The sequence below is a fragment of the Neolamprologus brichardi genome, chromosome 15 (genome assembly GCF_056152115.1).
Source record: "Neolamprologus brichardi isolate AB-2024 chromosome 15, ASM5615211v1, whole genome shotgun sequence".
Classification (NCBI taxonomy): domain Eukaryota; kingdom Metazoa; phylum Chordata; class Actinopteri; order Cichliformes; family Cichlidae; genus Neolamprologus; species Neolamprologus brichardi.
The window spans coordinates 18,817,140-18,840,866 of record NC_142118.1 but is presented as its reverse complement, the minus strand read 5'-3'; the positions used below and the strand labels follow the sequence as shown (position 1 = coordinate 18,840,866).

Here is a 23,727-nt window from a genome sequence, read left to right as displayed (position 1 = left end):
TGCATTCATTAAATCTGAATGCAAATCTCCAGACATGGATTTAGCCTTTTTTCCATTGAAGAGCTTCCCTGAATGTTTCTTTTATCATGGGTCTAGGCTTAATCCGTGTCTAGGAAACTGAGCCTACAAAGCATGACCTGTCCACCCTATATGGAAGCCCACATACGCTACCAAAAACAAATTTAAGTGAATGAAATTGAACTGCAGTAAAGAAAATACTTCTTAGTCCAGATAATACAATAATGACATACTTTTCTCAAGGGAAAGTGGAGTGATTTCTACATTTTAACTGTATTTGTTTAAGTAATTGTAATAATAGTAAACTTAAACCTAGCAGATCAGGTATTTTACAGTCATAATTCAAAATCAGCGAGAGAAAGAACGGAAGGTTAGGGTGATCAAAGAGAGAGATAGAAATGTGCTAACAAGTCAGAGAGTCCCGTGAAGAGCTGATAAATGTAGAAAATGAGCATGCGAACATAAGAGAAGGTGAAGAAGAGTATTTTCAAGGTAGAGTGGGTGGATGTCAGACCTGATTTGTGACAGATGGACAGTACCAAGAATTAAAACAATCACGGTAGGTATGATGTATTCGGAGACAGTGACACTGACAAAAAGTCACAAAGTGGAGCCAGAGGAAGCCGAGATGCAGATGTTAAGATTTTCACTGGGAGTGACCACAATGCAAAGGATTAGACAGGAGTACATCAGAGGGACGGCTCAGGTTGAGCAGTTTGAAGACAAAGTTGTGAGATGTGAATGTTCAATAGTTTGGACACGTGCAGAGGAGGGATGGTGAATATACTGGACAAAGGATTTTGAAGATGGAGCTGCCAGGCAGGAGGTAAAGAGGAAAACCAGATCTGCTGTGGTGACCACTAGAGCGATCAGCCAAAGGAGGACGCACACTTCTTTATTGACTTCACTTTCATTTGGTACATGTAATTTAAATATATATACGTTGTAAGGACAGAACTGACGGTCTGCCACACCAAAACATGAATGCATTTTTCTTTCTTTTTGACTAAATTATTGTTTGTGAACTTCTTGTGAGGAAATAAAAAAAATCACCACAAACTGTTAAAACTGTCAAACACTTTTATTAACTGCTGAACATTCATTTCATAAAAAAGTCCCTCCTTCAAGTCTGAAGACATTAGAGAAGTTGTGCACTCCTCACTCTAAAGCCCATTGCAGAAATAAATGACTGGGACACCCAGCACAGAAAAGAAAAGAACAACCAGTTAGCATAACCATCAATAAAAAAAAAAACCCGAAGGACCTGACGTTTATTAAACACTGGAGAGACTGCTTTGTTCTGGACATTCAAAAAAACGAACTACTGCAGTATTGATATGACTATTAACGGTGTGTCTTTAAGCATTAAAGGCCACAGAATATGATAGATTAGTCCAGGTGAGTCACACCTTCTCATTTTGTTCATCATTGTGCTTAAAATTTCTTTTCTAAAATAATTTTATTTCCATAGGTTACTGCATGTTTACATTTTACCTAAGTGCAGGATTCACCCAGATTTTCTGAAACAAACAAACCAAGAAACAAAAAAAGACCACACCATCAGTCTTATTATTTAAACTGAAGTACATTCCAATTCAGACCAGATTTTCTCCAGATATCAAAAACTCAAACAAGAACTTGTTACATATGTAATAATCAAGGGGGGTTAAAATAATCAAAGACAATATTTTAATCTTTAAGACATGTGGAGGTACATGAGCTCTTATCTCCCAAAGATATTGCTCTCAGGTGTGATGAGGAAGCAAATTGAATCTATAAGCTAACATCCAATGTAAGAGAGGCAGCTGATGCAAGTTTGAGGGAAGACAGGAAGGAAATAAATGCGGTGTGCTTTTCTCCATCCATAATGAATCTTTAAAGGCACAACAGTCACAGATGTTAGAGGACGATCATCTGGAGCTTCTGGTCAGGTAAGTCAGATTACATTCATAAACTTTAAAAATTTAAATGTAGTGTTTAAGAGCTAATGATTTAAACTATAAAGAAGCTTCTTCCCAATTCGCTGGTTTGATTTCTTTGTGGTTTTATTTAGGGTGTTTTATGTTAGCCATCAGCTACATGTGCTTAACATATTTATTAGATTACCAGAATGCAAAAGCTCTCTAATCAAGAGCTTAATCAATATTTTTAATGCAAAATAATATAAATAATTATCATTATCCATCAATTTGTAAATGTAGGTTTACAAAAACAAGCAATAAAATAGTAAAGCAATTATTTTTTGATTATAACACCAAATTGCAATCATTTATTGTTGCTCCATGGAAGAAAAATGTTTTAGTGGTTGAATGTTATGCTTGATTGGGCCAGGTTAAACTTTGTGTATTTAATTTTTTGTTTTAAACAAGTTCTGGGGAGATTTCTAAGAGTTTCTTTTTGTTTTTAATGACAGATGGTCTAATACATTTGTAATGAAAAAACACCCCAAAATGATTGAACTTATAAAAGATCAGAGAAAAAGTCAAGAAACTTTTTGACTTTTTGTAATTTTGGTAGATTCAAAACTGATAACGACAAGACACCTGCAGATTTGGTGAATGTTTGATATTTTACTCAAAAAGCGCCAAAGGGCTCTGAAAGCTCTCTAAAATCTCTGACTGTTGTTATTCATCATAAAAAAAAGAAAATAATAAAAGAAATCATATTTGCTCAAGTGCTGACAAACAATAGCCCTGAAAAATTTGTTCCATATTTTTAAAACCCCCCAGACTCATTTTCTGCTAAAAGGTTGGATTCTGTGTGCGTGCACAGCAGTGGTTTAACAAAAAATGTTTAAAGTGCCAATTACAATCTTTAATGTTAAATAAAACCAGAAAGTGCCATTTCACATTCTTGGTAACCTAAAGTAAGAGATTTGTAGAGATTTCGGCATGACTCTGCAAAGAAAGCTTGTTCATACCGACCGATGGACAGATGGCGTTGGTTGTGCTTTGGGTGTCTGAGGCACAAGGCCTATAAAGCAGAGAAAGAGCAAAGGTGGACAGAATCTCTTCTGCATCCCAAACAAACTGAAACATCCTGCTTTCACCATCCAGTATCGTTTCCACAAACACAGAGTGTGGATCTAAGAAATTAACATCGGCCAGTAATAACAAAAGCACCTAAATTTATCCTTAGAGTTCTGCGAGTTAAAATTATGCTACAAGAAGTAGAAAAGAAAAATGTTGAATTGCCTGACAACAGAGGTTGAAGAACTTAAAACAGGTGGCACAGAGGTGACTTAGCATGTCAACCCAAGATTTCTGAAAACCCTTCAAACCATGTTTCTTAAGTAGAAGCTGAGTTTTTACATGGATTTAAGGAGAAACAACAGGCAACAAAGATTTGGATAAAACAGTAAGATCAACTTTTGGTAAATTAAAACAGAGGTCACCTCTTTAAAGAGTAAAGCAATCCCATGAATTTGCATTAAAAGCCTTTCATTTCCTTCAAGGTTCAAAAAGAGCTCACACTACTACTTTGCCAAAACCCTTATTACATTTTAAATAATTACTTCCTAATTAATTGTGCCGAGATGTTTTTTGCCGATCTCAGTCCAGTGTTGATTGGGATGTAGAAGATGACGGTCCCTTAGGTTCTACCCAGTGCAGGAGCTTTATTATTAAGACTTTCCTAAACAGACCTCTCTGCAGTGCACAAGTCGTGTTAAGACTTTTTTGGACAATGTGAAGATGAGTCTGTGTTGAGGACCTCGATCATTGTTCTGGTTGTCGGGAAGGACTCTGCTACAGATGGAAGACTCTGGTACCAACTTGGTAAACTAGAGAAGAAGAGAAAATGTCAGATAATGTGCCTCTGAAGCAGACAAATAACACACCAGAGAAATAATTACTCTTTGTACCTCTTGAGATTCATCCAGCTCTTTGCTGTTTTACTGAAGCTATCTGGACTGGGTGTGGTCATGGCTTCAAAATCTACCAGCTGAAAAGATATATATATATTTAAATCAAGCAAAAACAAACAAACAACCCCCCCCAAACTCCCGCACAACCACAACCAGCTTAAAGGATAGGTACAGTAGTTGAAGCGAAGGCCACATTTCCATAAATAAAGACACGTGTAAATAAACCTGAGCACCATGCTTTCCAAGACACACTTGAAGTTAAACAAGCCACAGTTCCTGCTCTTTCTTTGCAGTGCAGATTTACAAAAAAAGAAAGCTTTTCTAAAAATTGACAGATAACTTTATAGAAGTTAAACGCTGTGTAGCAAAAATGAGAAGCCCGCTTTCTTTCCAATGTGGTCAGACTAAATCATGAAGGGTTTTGGAAAATTCCTTAAAAAGCAACAATATGAAGAAAAAACACAGCAGGGCTGCCAACTGTTCATACCATCTGTGAGACACCTGCTTTCACCTGCTTGAACACGAACAAGGAACGCGAACAATCCTCTCTTACATGCAGTAAATGGCAGGAGACAGATCAGCGATACCAGGATGTATCATAGACGAAAGACCACATCTGATTTTAGACAAGGACTGACCCCTGGCCCACTTTCAATTCAGTGGATACATCCCAGCACTTGTAATCTCTAATTATTAAAGTAAGCACTGCAAAGTTGAAGAAAACTATGACCTGAAGTTTAATTAAACATGTTTATTAGTTAACATATGAGAAACAGGTGAAGGCAGCAGACACTGATGTCATCACTAATCAGGCAAAAAGAACTAAACGGATTTAAACTGATTATTCCTGGACTGTTATCAAATATGTCATCAAGGGAGGTTGGTGCAGAGCTAACGATTTTTCCTTCTTATGAGGAAAAAGTTTTCCAGTCTGATTATATGTTATTTTGAAGACTGAACTTTTGCTCTGCTGCCACTCTGGACCACTGAAACCATCTGGACTTTGGCTGAAGTGATGATGGTCCAAAAATTGTACAGAAGATGAAGTGACCACAAATCACCAAAAAAATGAATCTCTGAATGTTGCACCACTCCTGCAAGAGGAAATCATGAAGTATGCAGTCCTTCTGTACCAGGTAAATCAGCACCTACATGTACATAGTGCTCATTTAAACACGACTTGAGACCTAGAAACATATTCTAGACCGTATAAGTAATGTAATCTTACATAACATATGGTAGAGCAAGCACCAGTGTAAATAACAATAGACAGCTTTCAAATTTTTGTTACCCATTTTTTAAAATATTACTTTTAAAATGTTTAATTATCTGCTAAAAAATTGCATTTGGTCCTATGCATTACTTCCATATATAACAAATGTCATACAGAATTAGTGTTAAGTCAATAAAAACTTGCTATATATTCTTCTACTGAAGTAAGATTCACATTAATTTACCTTTCCTTTCGGGATCCTACCAATGACCTCTTTCCCACTGGCCATCAGTGCCCCCATCACCACTGAGTAAGCCACCACACTGAGGAGAAAGTGATGCTTCATTAGCTGAATACTTCCTCTGACATGTTTCAAGAGTTTCAAGTTTCAAGACCGCAGACTAAAATAACATTATTATTATCCTGCATTTATCTTTCAGTCTTACTAGGCCATTGTTTCTGGGATTTTTTCCAAACTAAGATGACAGCTACAAAGAAACTCTCTCTCCCATTTATCATTCAAATGTAGAAATGCTTCACATTGCACCTGTGGGCTGTTTTGACTTTGAAATTACCTAGATCCTCTGGAAAGAGGCATGAGGTTGCAGAAGTAATAAACCAAGGAGAGGATCAGGTTACACACTGCATCTGCATCCTGAAAGAACAAAGATCATCATAGAATCAGCTGTACAGTTGTGAACAAAGGCTTAATGTAGTCGTGACCTCTGCTGCACTGTGTGCTGTCTTCAGTTACGGTTTATCTTAAACGGGGTGAAAGCAGAGAAGGCTGCAGACATAATAAAACAGAACAAAGAGCGAAAGTCAGGAGGGATGTTCACATTGTTCCAGGTCTCTGTTACAGAGGAGTGAGAACATCCTGTTTAGTTCTTGTTTGTTAGTTGTTTAGTCAGGACCACTGTTGTGCTGTCTGTATAAATTAGCAGACAAGTCACGGTAGGCTGCCGGCACAGATTTTTTAATCAAGACAAACTGCTTGAATGGTTTGTTCTGTTTATTCCGGCAGTTTGACAGAAAACCATCAACAGAAATGAATGACAGCAAATAAACTCAGCTAAATCCAACAGTGACAGAGAATTAATCAGTTTTACTCATAGTTTGCTTGTCTAGACAAGTAAAATACGTGATTTCAGTAGAGAGGACAAGAGGGGGAATAAGAGGGGAGAGGAAGACGCTGAGGAAATAACAGACATGATGCTTATGTTTTGTTTTGCTTTCGAACACTGCCTTGTCTTTTCTAAAGTGACTTTTATCTCTTATGCAAAGAGATTGTAAACAGCCTTGCTACTCTAATAAATAATAAATACGACTTAATGTGTTTTTATGTTTATATTGACAGCTCCATCTGTTCTCCTGCAGCTGTGACTCTGTTTCTAGCTCGATACAAAACCTTTTTGCTAGATACTGCTTAAAACAGAATTCAACTTGTAAATATTTTCTATTTATTCTTCAGAAAATATATTTAAAAAAAAATCTTTTTGCCAAATGTCCAAACCCCAGACACTAGAGACAATATCAGAGGTATGAAACCACAAGAAAAAAACTAGAACCAAAGCTGAAACACAAAAACAACATTTTATTTGCAGGTATTGCTTTAGAGGAAGGAACATCCTTTGTTAACTTAAGATGTCATCTACTTAAAGCTGTCCAGAAATGGATATTTCACATTGCACCACCATCTGCTTTCTATTACCAGCAGGAATCTTACCCCGAGTTCGGTTGATAACATCAATGCCTTTCCTTTGGCAGTGAGGTCTTTGTAGATGGACTCTATCTCTGACTGGTACTGCTGCGTCCGCTCTTCAGTTGTCTGCGTTTCTACAGAGAATAACATGTTTCCCACCCTGAAATAAAACAAAATTTACAAAAAAGAAAAGAAAAAAAAACACTTCAGAGGGTAAAACTTGGAAATATCTGGTTATGTGTGTAGAAGTGTAAAGCATCTACCTAAAAACTGTGGAGCACATGTTAAAAAATAGGTGTTACTGGTTTTTGCAGTAATGAGTCTGCACATATTAAATGAAAACATTAAATTTCAACTGCCCTCCTTTTTTAAGTAGTCACTTTTTTCAGAGATACAAAATTCCCATTGTTTCTGCCATTTTTAAAATTTGATTTCAGTCAAAGTGAAAGGACAAAGTCACGGGGAGCTACAAATGATGAATAGTACCAGTGGAAAGAGACAACTGTGCAGGTATGGCTAATAATAATTATTATTATTATTATAATGACCTGAATAATTCTAATTCAGTTCATTTCTGGCAAATGGTCTGGCTTGGACTCCTCAAGATTTGGGACAAACTGATGCTGCACAGCATGATTAATGTGAAAGAAAACTACAAGCATGCTGCACAAAAATCCAGCGCTCCCAATGCTGATTGTAAAACGTGAAATTCTGACAGTTACTGCTCCTTATCTGTGCACAAGAAGAATATTCTTAGCACCTTTTGATTGACCTTTGTCTTGTATACATACCTACGTATGTAAATACTTTACTGTTCATGAAATATACCTTCTAGGAGATCCTTGTGATTATTATTCCCCTGTTCAAATATTTATATTTATATGAACTGTTAAGTGTTGATGAAAGTGTTGTTTTAGAATATTGAACACAGAGAACGGCAGATTGCACCTGTCTCCAGTGATGGTAATGGTGAAGCCATCGTACTCTTTCCCAGGGTCCTTTAGGCTGGGCACCTTCGAGTTGACTGTGAAGCCATCTCTGGTTTTACTGTTGAACTGCTTCAGAAAGAAACACACCAAACAAAAAAACAAAAAGAAAACACCCATCCAAAAAAAAAAAAAAACAGGATGTTGTGCTGCTTTAAAAGGTCTCTTATGGGCAAACATTCATCAATATTAAAATATATTTTAAACTACATGACAACCAAATATTGATTAAATTTAATATGGAAAAATGTAATACATGTGTTTAAACTTTTATGTTTTTTTCTAATTCAGTTTCTGTCAGTCATGTTTGATGTGATTTTTTGGATCAACAGCATGTAGATCTAGGCTCCATATCTAGGCTATAGATATAAGTTCACACACAAAACTGGGAAGTAATGAATATCACTAGTGTTACTAGTAGACTAAAACTAATATCCACTTGAATCCTTGAGTGCAACCTGAACTAGATTCTCTCATATCCTTCTTACCTTCATTATAGGAAGCAAATCTTCTACTTTATTCACATTTTCTAGAGCTTGGCGGACTTCCAGGAGGCCTCTGGGGTTGTACGCCCTGAGACAGACAATAAGAACATGTAGGTTACAGAAACAGCAAGAACACTGCAAGAACAATTAAGCCATAGATGATGCTTCAAGGAATTCTGCAAAGTCATTGGAGTTGTGATTCAGGTTTTACCCGTGGTAGACCAGTATTCTGTCTTTGATGAAGTCAAGTATGTTGTCAAAGTAGGCAAGGTATCTGATGTTGATAATTTGCCCCCTGGACAAATAAAGAGGGAAAAACAGACCTCAATATACTACTTTTCAAGGAGCTTCTCAGAATGAGGCTCTCACAGGGAACAGAATGATGGAGATACATCATATTCCAAGAAATTGAAATAAATGTTTCCGCACTACAAGGTGAGGCCATATGGAAATTCAGTCCTATAACCCATGAGAGTGTTTGACGCTGTCTTCGAGGCCAAGTTGTTACCTGATGAGGTTGATGTGATTGTTGAAGCCTCGACTGAGACTCCTGGCAGGCATCTGGTCTAACCACAAAACTGGCTGGTCTGGATCAGCGATCCTACGAGTACAGGAAAGGCCCGTTTAGTGTTTCAACACTGCAATCTAATTAACCACACATCAAACACTCTAGTGGGAAAGTGACTTGTTGAATTTGGACAGAATTGGTGAGAACAGGCTAGTTACCAGGATAAGTAAACCACAGTGAAATGTGAAAAACGACCTGACTGCTGAGTTCTTTCTAGTGCTCACACGGTAAAAACCTCAGAAACTTAAGCCATGTGTCAGCTTCAGTCTAGACTTCATTTTGCAATGCAGGACAGTTGAAACATCATATGTCAGCATCTGTCTCCTTCCTATTCCTTCAGTTTTCAGTTTTAGAGTCATTTCCTGGAGATAATTAGGATCCCATAGTTCCTCTTCACAACACCCAATTTCTTGTGGAATGAGAAAAAAACATTTTTCTAGGTGTTTTACTCATTAACGTCTGTCCAAGCCAAACATGCACTTAAAAGAGTGACGGCAAAATTAATTCCCTACAGTCTCTGCATTATGCCACTCTTTTCCAATGGAAATACAGATGTCAAACATATAATGGTGCCTCCATAAATTTGACCTGAGTGATCTCATATAAATTTGGTACAAAGTCCTTTTTATTTTGTGAAACTTGCACCATGTTTCTCACCTCCTCCATTTGACTGCTATGTCAAACATGTCTCTCCACTGCATTTGCCTGGTTTTGCCGTTGACTCGCACTTTGGAGTTGCTCCATGTCCGATGCATGGCCTGCATTACCTCTAAGGTTGCTAATCCCATGGCTGAAGAAGCACAGACAGCTCTTTAATTTTAGGCTCTTGTTAACACTTGATGATCTTTTCAAACTGTGGCATTGTCTCGGCGGTACCTCTGTGTATTCTCCTGTTGGGTAGGAAACCAGGAGTGTCGTACTGCATGAGTGCCCCCAGATGGTCGGCCGTGCAGATCAGCTTCTGAACTTCATTGCTGTAGCTGTCGAAGTTCTGTGGCAGCACGTCTCTGCCAACCAGAAAGACGTGGAGATTAAGGCTTTCATGAAACGCACATTTTTTTCCTAGACACTGGCTGTCAACCTTCTACAATATAACAAAACAGATGAAGTAGTTTGAGCCTGCTGACATGCATGCATAAAAACATCTACTTGATGAACACAGGAGCTTTCGTGTCATATGGAAAACATGGCAGGTGTTGGTTTTCAACCACAAAACGCTGCCTCGTGCTTTAGCTCATGAAAACTGCTACAAACTGAAGCTCAGGAAACCACAGTTATGATGTTCCTGATTTTCCTAGATTTTCTTATGATGACAGACTTAAGGTGAAGTGTAGGGCATCCTAAATTAAATTCGGATTGAAATGTGAAAATAAATGTAATCTGTCACAATAATTTCTCCTTTGGCCTCAGAAAAAGCTTGACATTTATATAAAGAATAGCTAGATTAATCACTTCATCATCGCAGCATCATTACAGTTGATCGTTATGGTCAGAGTTAACAGTCCCACAAACCCACTTGATATGTGGCTGCAGGCCAGGCTGTTCTTCATAGTCCTCTATTAAAAAAGGAAGGTTTTTGGCCCAGTGGTTCTTAAAGTTTCCCGGTAAGTCCTGGTCCACGTTGTACTCTGCTACTGGGATATCCAGGTGGGAGTGCAGGTAACGTGAGTACTCTGGAAGAAATCAAGTAAACAGGACCTTTATGTGACAAGTAAAAAGACCAGAGGTGGTGCATTATGAGGTGGTGGTTTAGGTCAAAGGATACTGAAGGTAAAAATAAAGAAAAAGCATGGTTAAGATATACAGAAGAGTCTATCATGGCCAAATAATACAAAAAAAAAGGGCACAAGCACAAATGAGACTGAATGAATGAATGCTTTCTTCTGATGAACCAAGGGGACTTTGAGAAGCCTTAATTTTCTGTTTTTGCGTTTGTTTTTTAAAAAAGCCCATCAAATTCTAACATTCCTGGGTTTTTTAACAATGCAATAGTTCTCCTGAAAATTAAATCAGAAGAAAATGCTATTCTTTAATGCAAAAGTAATACACTGGAAATACTCCTCTGTATGTCACATCTGGTGGCCTTGACCTCAGCTGTGCTGCATGTCACTCCCCCTTGTTTCCTCAACTTTGTACTTTAACAATTGTTCTAATGAAAGCCTCCAATGCTCAAAGAAACTCTGAACATTTGAAAATATAAAAAATACATGAAAAAACAAGCACTGTGACGTTTTGGAGAATCTAAAATATAACTGTCCGTTTCCTTTTTTGTTAAAACAATTAGTAATAATGCATTCAGTATAGATTCTGTAATAGACTGCACACCTATGCCTGAACAACTCTTGTGCTCTAGGTTCTTTGAAAACATGTCTTGAATGGACTCTATAGGAAGTCTCCAGGTGTCACGTGGTATCCTAAGCATAATAGCGGCAGTCTTATAAGCTGACAGTTGTAGGTGCCATAAATCACCCCAGTCATTGGTTTCTGAGGTTTGTTCATCTGCCAGTTTATCCTGTAGGCAGAGCTCTGACTTGGAGAGCAGACTTTTTATTTACCCTGTAAAATAAGACTGATCTTGAATCAGCATTCTTCTCTTTATCTGCGATCAGTCATAATGTGTATGCATGTGTGTGTGTGTATAAACCCACCTCTGAGGTATTTAACTTTGAGGTATTCAGAGCTGGCTTTTTGCCCCAGCAGAGGGTCGTTCAACATGACTTTAGTCTGAGCTTTGATGCCTTCGTAAAACTGCCCCATGGCCACGTGACTCAGCCCCTTCATGTACTGACACACCTCGTTGTAAGGCTCCAACTGAAGACACCTCTGAGGAAAACAAGAGAATTACATTGCATATGAAACCATTACCACTTCTTTCCTTGTGCTGCTAGCAAACCCTGTGTAATTGCAGAGAGGGGTGTAAGGACAGCCTGTTTTACTTTGTTGTGGATAATTCTACCTTGAAGTTGCCTATGGCCTCCTGCAGAGAGCCATGGTGATACAGCATCATGCCACGGAGCTGGAGAGACTGGATGTGGTTCTGATTCAGCATGAGGGCTTTCTGGAAGCTCTCCATGGCTGATTCAAAGTCACCCAGCTCTCTGGGAGAAGGAAGAGGAAAAGCAACTGTTGATATTTGGCTAAATACCCTATGTCAAAGTGACATCCTGCATTTATGCATGGAGTAAGAAAGCATGCTGCAGAGTGCCTGTACCTGTAGGCCTGTCCGAGGCTCTTATAGGCATCTATAAAGTCAGACTTCAGTTTCAGTGCTTCTTTAAAGGTCTCAATGGCTTCCTGATAAAGAAAAAAGCAACCTTTCACATACATTGACAACACAGTTGAGAGGAAATGCATTAAGGAACACGGCAGACCAGAAATTCTGAGTCAGCAGGTGGTTCAGAACTTTAACACATTCAGATTTTGTCTTATGTAACCCCAGTGTGGACATGGCTAAATGCTGGAGTTTAGCAGTAACTGTTTAACACTTAGTTTAACAGTTAAACTGTTTACTATAATTACAGTCCTAGCTTTACAAGCAAAGGTTGACAGTAATGCTGATAGTTTTAGGTGTTTAGCACAACGTTATTACAAAATATTGTGGCAAACCATCCAACTGAGATATTTAAGAAAGAAAGCATGAAATCAGTATTATAGTGATGCAACAGAGAGACTGAGACAGGGGATCATCAGACACCATGTGTGACTATTCACACCAAGTGCCATAGAAAGCCAACTAATTTCAGCCTGGTCCAGCCAAGTAAGGTTGGACAGTTGGACGAATTTATCAACCATCGACGATAGGTTGAGCCTTTCACTGGTCGTTTTATTTATTTATTTGCCCATGAGTAGGTTTGCTAATAATGTCCGTTGAAGCTAAAAGAAGCAGTCAATGGAAAAAATAAATAAATTTAAAAAAAATAGGGCTGTTTTAATGTCACCCTCTTCCAGCTGGGAGCAAATGCACCCTCCTCAGACTGCCCCCAAATGGAGCGATTTATTTACTCAAACTCATAACAGAAAGAAAGAAAGGCAGCAGCCTATGTTCAGAAATAGGAAACAAAACATTTTATTTAAATATACATCTGCACAAGCGGTGGTTGTGGTTACATCCTCAGGTTTGGCTCTTTAATCCAGTTTAAAGCCAAAGAAATCCAAAATTGGCGACTTTCAATTTTTTTGGACAACTAGTGCCTCCAAGTTTGGATTTCTTCTGTGTTCTAAACGTGCAAAACAGTCCGTGCATGACTACATTGCTCCGCCCATCAAAAAGTCGCCTGTGCAGATGTATCGCCTATCGTCATATATGGGACTGATGAATGTCAGTTAGAAAAAATGTACATATCGCCCAACTTTAGTGCATAGCATGCAAATAAAAAGCAGATTCCACCAATGGGCACAACGCTCTCATCTAGAGTAAGCAAATATTTCTACAATCACATTTGCAACTATCATTAAAAGCACTAATGTTGTTGTTTGCAGTTAACTGTCACCTGCCTGCAGGAGTTGCAGCTGGGATTCCCCCAGGAAATCCTTTATGTTTAGCATCTACATGTCTTGTAGATGAATACCTGCAGATTCAAGTGCTGCTCTGCACACATTAGTCAGTGTGTGGGAAATAAAAATGCACTTGGCTTGGGCAGACTAATTAGATGTTAAGCAACGTCTTATCATTCATCTACCATTTTTACTTCCCTTGTGGTGCACAGCGGGTTTTATCAAAGACGAAAGCAGCTACCCCAGCATTAAGAGACACTTTCAGCATGAACGTGCTAAACATCACCAAGCACAACAAACAGCTAGCAGAAAACTCTGGTATGACACAGCAACAATCTCATCTGTCAGTGACGCCAGGAAGAAAATGAAAAAAAAGTCAGCTTTAACAAAGTTGACTTTTGTTAAAGCAAATTGAATAACTTTACCAAAGCATGTGGTTCCATCTGCTTCACAGCTGCATATATGTAAATAAGTTAAATCTGCAGAAATTTAGACAAGCTTAGAACACAATATGCATGAAACCCAATAAGCTTGAGCTTGTATTAAGCTATTCATCTCCTTCCCTTCATCTCCTGACACTGTAAGTCGCAAATATAATATTTAAACAACTCCCCCCAAAAAAACCAAACAAAAAACCCCAAACAGTCAGCTGACATTTGAATGCATTTCTGTGAATGTGTTTCCAGCAGCGAGCTGAGAACGACCCTGTTAGTTTGCATTAAATTAAATCCTCTTTGATGTTGTTGACTCAAATAATATTTTGGTAATTAAAAGTGAAAAGATAAATATAGACAGGATACACAAATGAAGTGTAATCATGCACTAATAGGATGTTTGTGCAACAAAAACTCTGATATGACAAATTCTGATATATCTGATTGTAGAAAAAAACAAGAGCAAAACTCCAGACTGTCAAGTTTGATAATGCTATAACATACAGTGGAATCCATACTCCTTATAACAAGAATTAGAGATACACTTTGCTAACAAAACCAGCTAATCAGTGCACTATGTCATTATCTGTGGTTATCTGGTTACAATAAAATGTGATGGTGGAGGCCACGAGTCTTCCAAACAGTAATTTATTAACCAGTGAGTGATATCACACTGTTTATTTATCTTTGATATGGACAAGGCCATACTGGGAATATGAGACGGTGAACAGCTCACCTTGAGCATGCCTCTGTGGAAAAAGGTGAGGCCTTTATACAGCATGGCAATAGGCTGATTCTTCTTAAGCTCTAAAGACTGCTGGAAGTCCTCCATAGCGGCCACATAGTCCTGAACAGAGAGCAAAGCACAGAGTCATCACATGGAAACATACAGGCATATATGTACGTTCATGCTGCATCTGACTGTCGAACCTCTGAAATGAAGAGCAGCGTTCCCCTGTGCCTGTAGAGACGAGCTGAGGGCTGTAGCTGGATGGCTTTTGTCAGGTCACTCAGAGCCTCGCTGATGCGACCCAGAGGAGACAGGATCTAAACACACAAGCACCAAATTGCACGTTTCATCTTTTTAATTTTATTGTTGCAAAATACTGATGAACTGAATTATTTTCTTTGCTTTTACACTGCATCAAAAGAACATTTTTGGGGAATAAAGATAAGTTTGTTGTTTTTATTTCATGAAAAACAGGCATGATTCAGTCACTGCAGTGCTCAAAAGATGGCATCATTTTCAGGACAGGCTTTGCATATTTCTGCAAGGTAAGGTTAAACTGCACAGTACAGCTAATACAACAGCATGGCTTCATAGTAAAAAAGAGTCCAGGTCCTGAACTGGCATGCAGCCCACACCTTTCACCAACTGAAAACATTTGACACATCTGGACTCGGGACTGCTTCAGTTCCCAGAGGATTACAGCCTCTTGTTAAAAGAAGGAGGAATGCTACACAACAATAAACATGACATTTTCCCAGCTTTTTTAGTGACATGGGATGTTGCTGCCATCAAACACAAAGTAAACTAATATTATTCTCAGTTTAAACATTTGATAGGTTTTCTATGCTCTACTGTTAATAAAAATATGGTTTATGGTTTTTGAGATTTGCAAAGCATTTCATTCTGTTTTATTTACATTTTTCACTGTGTTGTGTTTAAATTCAAATGGTATAAAAGTCCCAAAGAGGAAATGGTAAATAAAACAGCAGAGTGAAACCTGCAGTGGGGGAATTCTTTTCTTTAATCTTGTGAGAGTTGCCACAACGCTAACCATGTCTGGTGACTATTTATGTGCCCAACTGTTATTGAATATTGCTATTGCCTAATATTATTTGCTATACTGTAGCTTAAAACCTATTTGAATTCACTTTAAAATTTATATTATGCCTCTTTCAAAATGACAATGCATTGTCAATTATTTGTAGTAAAAGGCAGCTGCTCCAAATGTGACCGATGACATTCACTACTTCTATATGTGTTGTCCAAATATAAAGAGATCACCTTCATCAGTAACCATGATTATATGAAAAGTTGCTAACATTTATTGAGGATGTGTTTCAAGCTATTTCTGAACATGTTAAGAGAATCAGACTCGTATAAAGACACCATTTCTCATATGTTGTGCACAACAGGATGTAGTCTGTGCCTGGCACGTTCTCACTTCTGAAAAAAACTCAGTGTGGTTTAGGTTCAGGCTGAGTAAAATGTCCAGGAGGCAAAGCAACTCGCTAGCTGCGAATTCAATATCCTTTAGTCTTACATCAAAATAATCGGATATCACAGAGACTTTGCAGTAGGAAGCTGCCAGGCTAATTTGCATTATCAAGTATATCTTGCTGGGTAATGCCTAGAAAAGTTCCAGGATGCAGTGTGTGTGAAAGCAGATGAAATCTACAAAACCTGTTTGGGGGAGTTATTTGTGAATAATGCAAATGATGTTTTATGATTAAAAAAACTCTGTGCTTTCCAAACTGATCCAACTTCAATAGTCAAGATAAATCATTTGGGAGAAAATCAAAGCAGGAGGAGCTCATCAGACTTGGAGAGAGGTGACTGATTGCTTGGAGCACATTTGTAGCTCATTCACATTTTATGTCTGGCTGATGACTCACTGACTGCAGATCTTTTTCATTTGGCTGTGATGTATTTTCTAGTCTAAAAAACCAAAACAACACAGCTTGATGCATTTTAAAAGTCACCAACTCCACTTCAAAACTGAACCTAAAAAGTTCATGGAACACGAATTCTCTTTGGTACAACTTCTGACTGCTTGATTAGACATTAAAGCTCAAAATTAATCCGAAACTTGACAATTAGAAGCAGAGAAATTAGCTACAAAACAGGAGGAAGGCAACTACATGTAATCAGTTCAATTATACAGCTACCAACAGTTGTTGTCTTAGCTTGTTGCAGTACTTGAAAGCCATAAAATAAATCAGTGCTGAGGAATACTAATAATAGATCACATTTGGCACAGAGTCACCTCTCACCTCTGCTCTCTGCTCGTAGACCTCAGGCCAGCTGGGCTCGAGGGTGATGACTCTGTTGAGCTCGTACAATGCCAAATCAGCATTCTTTATATCCTGGCATGGACACACAAGAGGAGAGAGGCACTTACATTTTGTTGACATAAACGTTAACATATTGCGCACAAAACTTGGAACAAAGCCACAAACAACACCAAACACAAAAACTACTCTAAGCAGTTTTCTTCTCCCCCCTATTCTGGAGGGCAGACTACCATAACCGCAGCATCCTGGCAGACTGAATTGGCATTCATTGAATGTCACACTGAATCACTCTGCATTTACCTGAAACTGCTGTTGTCAACAAAATACAGGATTCTTTTTATTTAAGGACAAATAAGCCAAAACGAAACCCACAAACCTCCCCAAAGGCGTCCAACAAAACCCATCCACACAGCAACTCTCTGTGCAGCCCAAACTCAGCGGAGGTCAGAATTGTTTTAAATCTGATTTTGAGAACAATTTGGCAGAACATAAAACGAGAATAGGAATAAATATATTTCAACATCTGACAAATGCAAATAAAGGCTGTCCATTAAACAAAGTGTGTGTGCACAGTCTGAAGTATGAGTCATCGGGCTTGACGTTTAACTCAAGTCCCTCACAGCACAGTAGTGAATAGTGTTTCTGACACATTGATAAAATACCAGCAACATTCTCTCCCAAGTAAATATCATAAGTGGATTGTATTTATAAAGTCTACATTCACACAGGACTTATTCTACATATGCAGAGAGCTACTGACCTTCCTATTAATGGAGGACTCATTCTACCTCCTAAGCCACAGCCTTTGATGATCTTTTACGACAGTTCATAAATATATTATGACTAAGATGATATGCAGATGGATAACTGCTTCAGTAATGAAAACACTATATTATTGGTTTATTTCCCTTCTTGCAACATTAAATTATGCTTCAATCACAGATTAGCTTGCATTAAAAACCATTTTGCATAACACTGAAAGCAGAATATTAGTAGTGTTTGTTTTGTTTCGATTCACCTATTTAGTCATTGCAGACAGTTGTTTCCCAAAGATCATAGTGAAAGAATTTAAAAAGAATATGCTCTGGTTACAGGCTCTTTAAACATTTCAGAGGCTGGGAGTTATGATGGGCATCCTAGTAAACTAGATGTAAAACATTATTTACTTACATTTTAATTCAATATCTTTCATGCATAATCATTTACATATTTCCTGGCAACCTCTAGGGAAATTATGCCTTCCTGATGTAAGTTCTCCTGTCCAGATGGTTGCCAATAGGTCTCTGGGCCTGTGTGACTATTGCCTAAGGGACTTCTATCCTCGAATTTTTCGAGGATAGAAGGAAGATCTCACATCGAGTGTAAAACAGTCCTCCCTCTTTCTGAAAGCAGTATTCCTCAGATGCGTTCACAGACTCCTCATCTCTTTGTGGAAATAACAAGAGCGGTTACATCTGAAACCTCTGCTACTGAGACTTGTATTCCACAATACAAGAAAAGTTGCTTTTGAAGCTCATTTTGTAGCATTGTTTCTTTTAGTGGAAAGCGACAGTGAAGATGCACATGCACACAAAGAGATATTGACCTGTGAGTTTAACGTGCTCTCTGCTTTCACCACTTGGATATCAGGTCACCAGTAAGGTTGCTTATAACCAGTGGCCCACTTTAAATGCTTTTTAATGGCTAGTAAATAAATAAGTAAATTTTATTATTACAGCACCTTTCAAAGTGCAACAAAATAATATATAAAAATGTGAAATGGTATAAAAGGAAAATAAAATCCTGGGAAAGAAACATTTGCTTTGTAGTTTTTTGGGTTGTTGCAGGAAAGACACACTTCAACCAGTTAGCCACATGCTAATTTGCATCATTTGTTCTTGGGCAGGTAGAAATCCAGACAAAAAAAACATCATATAAAAAGGTTCAATATGTAGAAGATCCATTCAATTGCTTAATTTATAGACAACAGGCTCGCTTAAAACCAGCAACATGTTTGACTCATATTTGTGGGTGAGAAAGTCTTACACTGGTGCTGAATTCTACAGCTGCCACTTACCTGCAGACTTTTCTTCCCATAAGCTATCCCTCTCCCGTAGATGGCACTGACCAGCTCTGGGTCACCCTGTATCAAACAGAACAAATGTTCAGAATACGCAAAGAAAGGTGTTTTGTTTGGCATCAAAAGAATTTCTACATCTCTCAAAGGTTAACTGAAAGGTAATTATTGCAGAGCCGTATTGGGTAACATGTATGCACACACATACCTGCAGTAAGAGTGAAAAGTGTTTAATGGCTTCATCATAAAGTCCATTGCCTATGAGAACATAACCTATAGCTGCAATGACAGAAAAAGTGATAATGAAAAGCTAAATTTTAGCTGCATCAATCAGGTGTTTGAACAGCATTTGAACAACATGCCTTACAAGCCTTACCAAGCTCTTCATTTGTGTTTTGGTTATCAACAGGAAAAGGTATTTTTTTCTGTTCTATAAACAATTTGGCCTGATTCTGTAAGAGATGGCGACAAGAAGAAAAAAAAAAGACAAGAAGGAGAAATTAGAAATGTCAAGAGAGGCACAAAATAATCATTTCCTTCCTGTGTGAAGGCAACTCGATTGAGTGGAGAAAAAACATAAAAGACAACACTTAAATGCTGTCGACACCTGTGTTTTCAGTTCATTGGAGAGCTTTAGAACGTGTTGACAACTTGCGTAAAATGACATTTTCAATATAACTGTTAACAGCTTTTTCAAGGATATTTTTACGAGCAATTTTAAGTGCCCTGCTGAATAGCTCAGGGTTACTCTGAGGAATTATCTACTGCTGAACAGAGAACAACTCAGCAACTTTTTATTTCAAATTCCAAATGCAGGCATAAAGATTTCAAGGTAGACCTGTAACTGGAAATTTAACAGGAATTTCAAGACTCAATGTGCAAAATAAACTACTGCATTAACAACAATGCTTCTTTTTTTCCATCTTGTATTTGCTATGTTAACCCAAACAGCAGCACTGCAGTGGAATTACTGTATCTAAATTGGACAGCATGGAAATGTTGCTGCGGCAGCATTTTACAAGGCAACTGACAAGGCATGCACTTGCCCCATTCCTTTTATTGGGGATCCTTATCAAATCTCACCTAACATAAAACTGTGGGACTGCACTACTCCCACCCCACACCCTAAAAAAGAAATCTTGATTCTAAACATCTTGCAGCCTTCATCACAAATTCCTTAGATCAGGTTTGTCTTCAGTTGCTTCTGCACCTAGCATGCCACCTGCAATTTTGTGTGTGTGTGTGTCACAACGTCTTTAGCACAGACATCGTGTCTATCAACTCACTAACCACTTTCACCAACCCCAAAAGGCTATCTTGCAGCTTGTGGTGGAGAGCACCAACCATGAGCTGTGCCGTACTCTTCTGGTTTTTTTTCATGCATAGGAACTGCATTTTTTTTTTTTTTTTTTGGGGGGGGGGGGGGGGGGGGGTCGTTAAGTACATAGATCCAATATGATCACTACAATCAGTGAATGTCATTCTATTACAATTCACCAAGTCATTAAATTTGGGCCTTTTTAAATGGTAAGTTGAAGCCCTGCAGTGTACGTGTTTTCACACACTGGAGCAGTGACATAGAGGTGAATTATAGGGTGTCAGTATCACACTCCAACAGCACCTTAGGGTGTGGTTACATGTGTAAGCACCAAAAGCAACCACACCCATCACTGTGAGCTTAAGTATGTGATCAACACTGAAACTTAAGATTTTTTTATTTCTCTCTGAACAGAAAATGTGTGTAAAACTCAAACATAACCAGAATGTCTTGCTTTGGAAAAAACATAAAAAACATTAGAACACAGATTTCAAAAGGTTTATAAACTGCTTACACACACCTGTGTTTTGTGGTTTAACCTTGACTATATATACTATACTATACTTCTTTTTTTTTTTTAACGCTAAAGGAAACCGTTACAGGCCATGGCTGCTCTAGATCTAGACTAGTGTTTGAAATCTCACCAAGATCTTCTCTGCATTAAGTGAGAACACAGACTCGCAGGGCGGGTTGCTTCCCTCCTCACAGTCTGGGTCTTCCAACTGTAAAATTGAAGACTCTGAAAAGACAAAGATTCAAAGTATTTATCACTGGAAACAAAACGGTTCATAATGGCAGGGTATTTCAGACCATTAAGCTACTACGTCTTTTAAATCGTATTAAACATTGTAAAGTTTCAAAGAAAGAAAAATATCTGAGAAGTTAAGCAGACCTGACCTGACACACACTGAAATCCAAACTCATGAAGCCTGTTACAAAGTGCTCTCAAGGACATTTTCGGAGCCCCTCAGACCAAAAGGCAAAAGCTTTAAATCATAAGACGATGATCGATGATGTGCATGTGACAGTCTTTAAGTGCTGCAAATGTACAAAATGAATACTAACCACAACCATTTTTGTCCATCATATAAAAAGAGCCTGCAGCATGGTTCATTGTAAACTTAGGGGTGCAAAGCCACTGTGTTATTTTACTTTGTTTTGTACATTTTAGGTGTAATTTTCACAGTAACAGCAACCACTATATTGAGCCCTTCGGTGAGAAGAACTGAATCTGACTTAATCTGCTGATTGAATCAGAAGCAAGCAAAACACTGTGAAAAGTTAAGAAACAATGTCGTGGTTCATATTTCACAAATCATTAAGAATCTGTTTATTTCAACTTGTACAACTATATTATCTCTCATTATTTCTGTCCTAAATGCAGTGACACAGGGAAAACAAGAGGTGTCCGTAATAATTCCAACAAACTAAACGTGGGCAAAGAGAATGTTTGTTTGGTACACGTTCCAAATACAAAAAGGCATTCTGACATTTTAGTGAATCTAACTTAAGAAACACACACACAAACTATGCAGGTAAAGATTTAAAGTAGCATTTAAAGTTGTTTTTTTAATGGTCTGCGTATAGGCTTTTTCTTGGATGTATGAGAACATATGTAAGCATTGTTCAGCATATCAGTCTCCATTACCTTAATTTTCAGTTAAATATGGACACTAGATGAAGAAAAACAATATTTTTATGCTTGAGAAAACAAGAAACATTTTTTAAAAGCACTAAACAATATTTTTGCTACAATTCCGCTAAATTTCCTTCAGCAGTATAGCAAAGCTTCTTTGGTTTGGTTTGTAGGTAAGAAAATCCCCATCTCTACACGCCTGTATTCAGCTGTTGCGACTCTTAACTGGTATCAAACATAACATTTTCCCCCAGCAGCCAGCAGATCAGGCTCTTAGTGGTCCCCTGTATATTTTTAATGGGCCTTATATTGCATGTTAAGCACATTGAGTTCACATGTAATGTAACGTGCTACATTTTTCTATTATCAATTTTCACATGTTATTAGTAGATATCTTTTTTTTTAATTATACTATATATAAAAATAATGTAGCTTATAATGTATGTAGCTTAAATAATGAAGCTTAGTGGAGTACATGCTGGGCTCATGTTTAGGACTCGCCCCTGCATATTGCAGGTGTTGCTGCTAGGGAGAGATGAGGTGGCTACTGCGAGCCTGCAGCAACATTTACAAAAAACCTGCCAAATTTAAAGGCTGCGTTAAAGTAAACAAGCATTTCATCTACATACAGACCGATTTTATCTTAGCTTCTTCTAAAGTCAGACGTGCCATCATGCAAAACAAACCAGTCAGGTGACGCATTGCTTTTCCTTACATTTAACTATCTAAACAGGCTATGAGATGAAAGGCTTGTATTGGTAAACTAAAGACTGTAGGGAAAAAACAACTAAGAGTCGATTGAACACAAAACACTTTAATGACAAATGTAACTAAATTTACGTCAGTTCCTTTTTATTTTTGTTTTTAAGCAAGTGAAAGTAACACATTTACAGTTGATTGTCTTTTTGTTCAGAATTCTAGTTTTAATTAATATTTCAATGAACTAAAATGTCTTTTTCACACGTTGTATAGGTTTTTAGCTCAGTTATAGTTATTGCAACAAGCTTTGGTCAGTCTAATTATAGAAGTGGTGAGTTACTGACATGCCGAATGCAGCGAAAGGACATTGTAATTATAAGAAACTTTTCAGTTTTCCTCTTTAAATATTTATTTTACTGCTGCAGAAGGCGATATTAAATTGCGCGTTCTTTGGCTGGAGTATGGTTTACTTCCCTTTGTTTAAGGTAAAACATACAGTTTGCTGACTGAAGTGAGCTTTTCGATAAGCACTTTTAAGTTTCTTTACAGTTATTTACACTTGAACTCCACTTCCTGTGTTTGAACTCTGTTTTCTTTCATATTTGGCGGAAAAAAATACTATTTTTGAGGCAGGAAAGGCTACTCTTAATGATCCCTTCGAGCTGTCACCGCTTGCTGTTATTGGCGTATTAACCTTAGCCTTTAAACGGTTGGGCTAGCCGGGTCCAAGTGACAGTTGTATCAGAGAGGACGTGGCAAAGTAACAGCGAAAAGGCAGACTTTACCGCAGTCAGCAGCGTAGTCCTCCCATTCAGACAGCGAGCTGCATCCCTGTTTGTGGAGGTCGTTGTTGAATAAAGTGAGAGTGGAGAAGAACTCGGTGGAGAAAATCGCCCGGCACAGGTACAAGAGTGAGAGCGCTACCACAACAACAGCCCGGCTGGCAGGGGCCATGTTGTGCTACATGTGTGACGCCACAGGGCGGAAGCTGCTGCAGTTCGACCCAAACGGGCACGCCCCCCTCACGCGCGAATCTGCGGGACGCGAACAAGAAGCCCGCAAAACGGAGGGAGCTATTAAACCACATTTCCCAACACCCTCTGCGGCTGTCAAACCGGTTCCGCGAGCGTCAAGCCAGAAATCACGGTTTTCCGTTATGAGATTCAATATAAAAGTATAGGCAATTTTCTAGGATAATTTGTTTATCAAAAGGAGATGTTTTGTTAGAACTT

General features: G+C 38.2%; 1 protein-coding gene across 2 annotated transcripts; it reads right to left on the bottom strand.

Annotated features, from left to right (window-relative positions):
• Positions 1–1,080: 1,080 nt before the first annotated feature.
• On the bottom strand, positions 1,081–23,466 carry ttc13 (tetratricopeptide repeat domain 13). 2 transcript variants are annotated; one of them, XM_006805660.3, is made up of 23 exons: positions 23,281–23,466; positions 20,805–20,899; positions 19,219–19,294; positions 19,051–19,121; positions 18,843–18,908; positions 16,766–16,858; positions 14,696–14,812; positions 14,502–14,612; positions 12,049–12,131; positions 11,794–11,935; positions 11,486–11,660; positions 10,354–10,510; positions 9,714–9,844; positions 9,495–9,627; positions 8,778–8,870; positions 8,481–8,564; positions 8,273–8,357; positions 7,747–7,856; positions 6,823–6,958; positions 5,672–5,751; positions 5,341–5,419; positions 3,881–3,960; positions 1,081–3,799 (listed from the first exon to the last, which is right to left on the bottom strand). In XM_006805660.3, the coding sequence occupies exons 1-23, from the start codon at positions 23,447–23,449 to the stop codon at positions 3,685–3,687; spliced, it is 2,481 nt and encodes an 826-aa protein (XP_006805723.1). In that variant the 5' UTR covers positions 23,450–23,466; the 3' UTR covers positions 1,081–3,684. The 2 variants fall into 2 exon arrangements, with proteins under 2 accessions (XP_006805723.1, XP_006805724.1); XM_006805661.3 differs by having other exon boundaries at positions 7,747–7,853.
• Between the last annotated feature and the right edge of the window lie 261 nt (positions 23,467–23,727).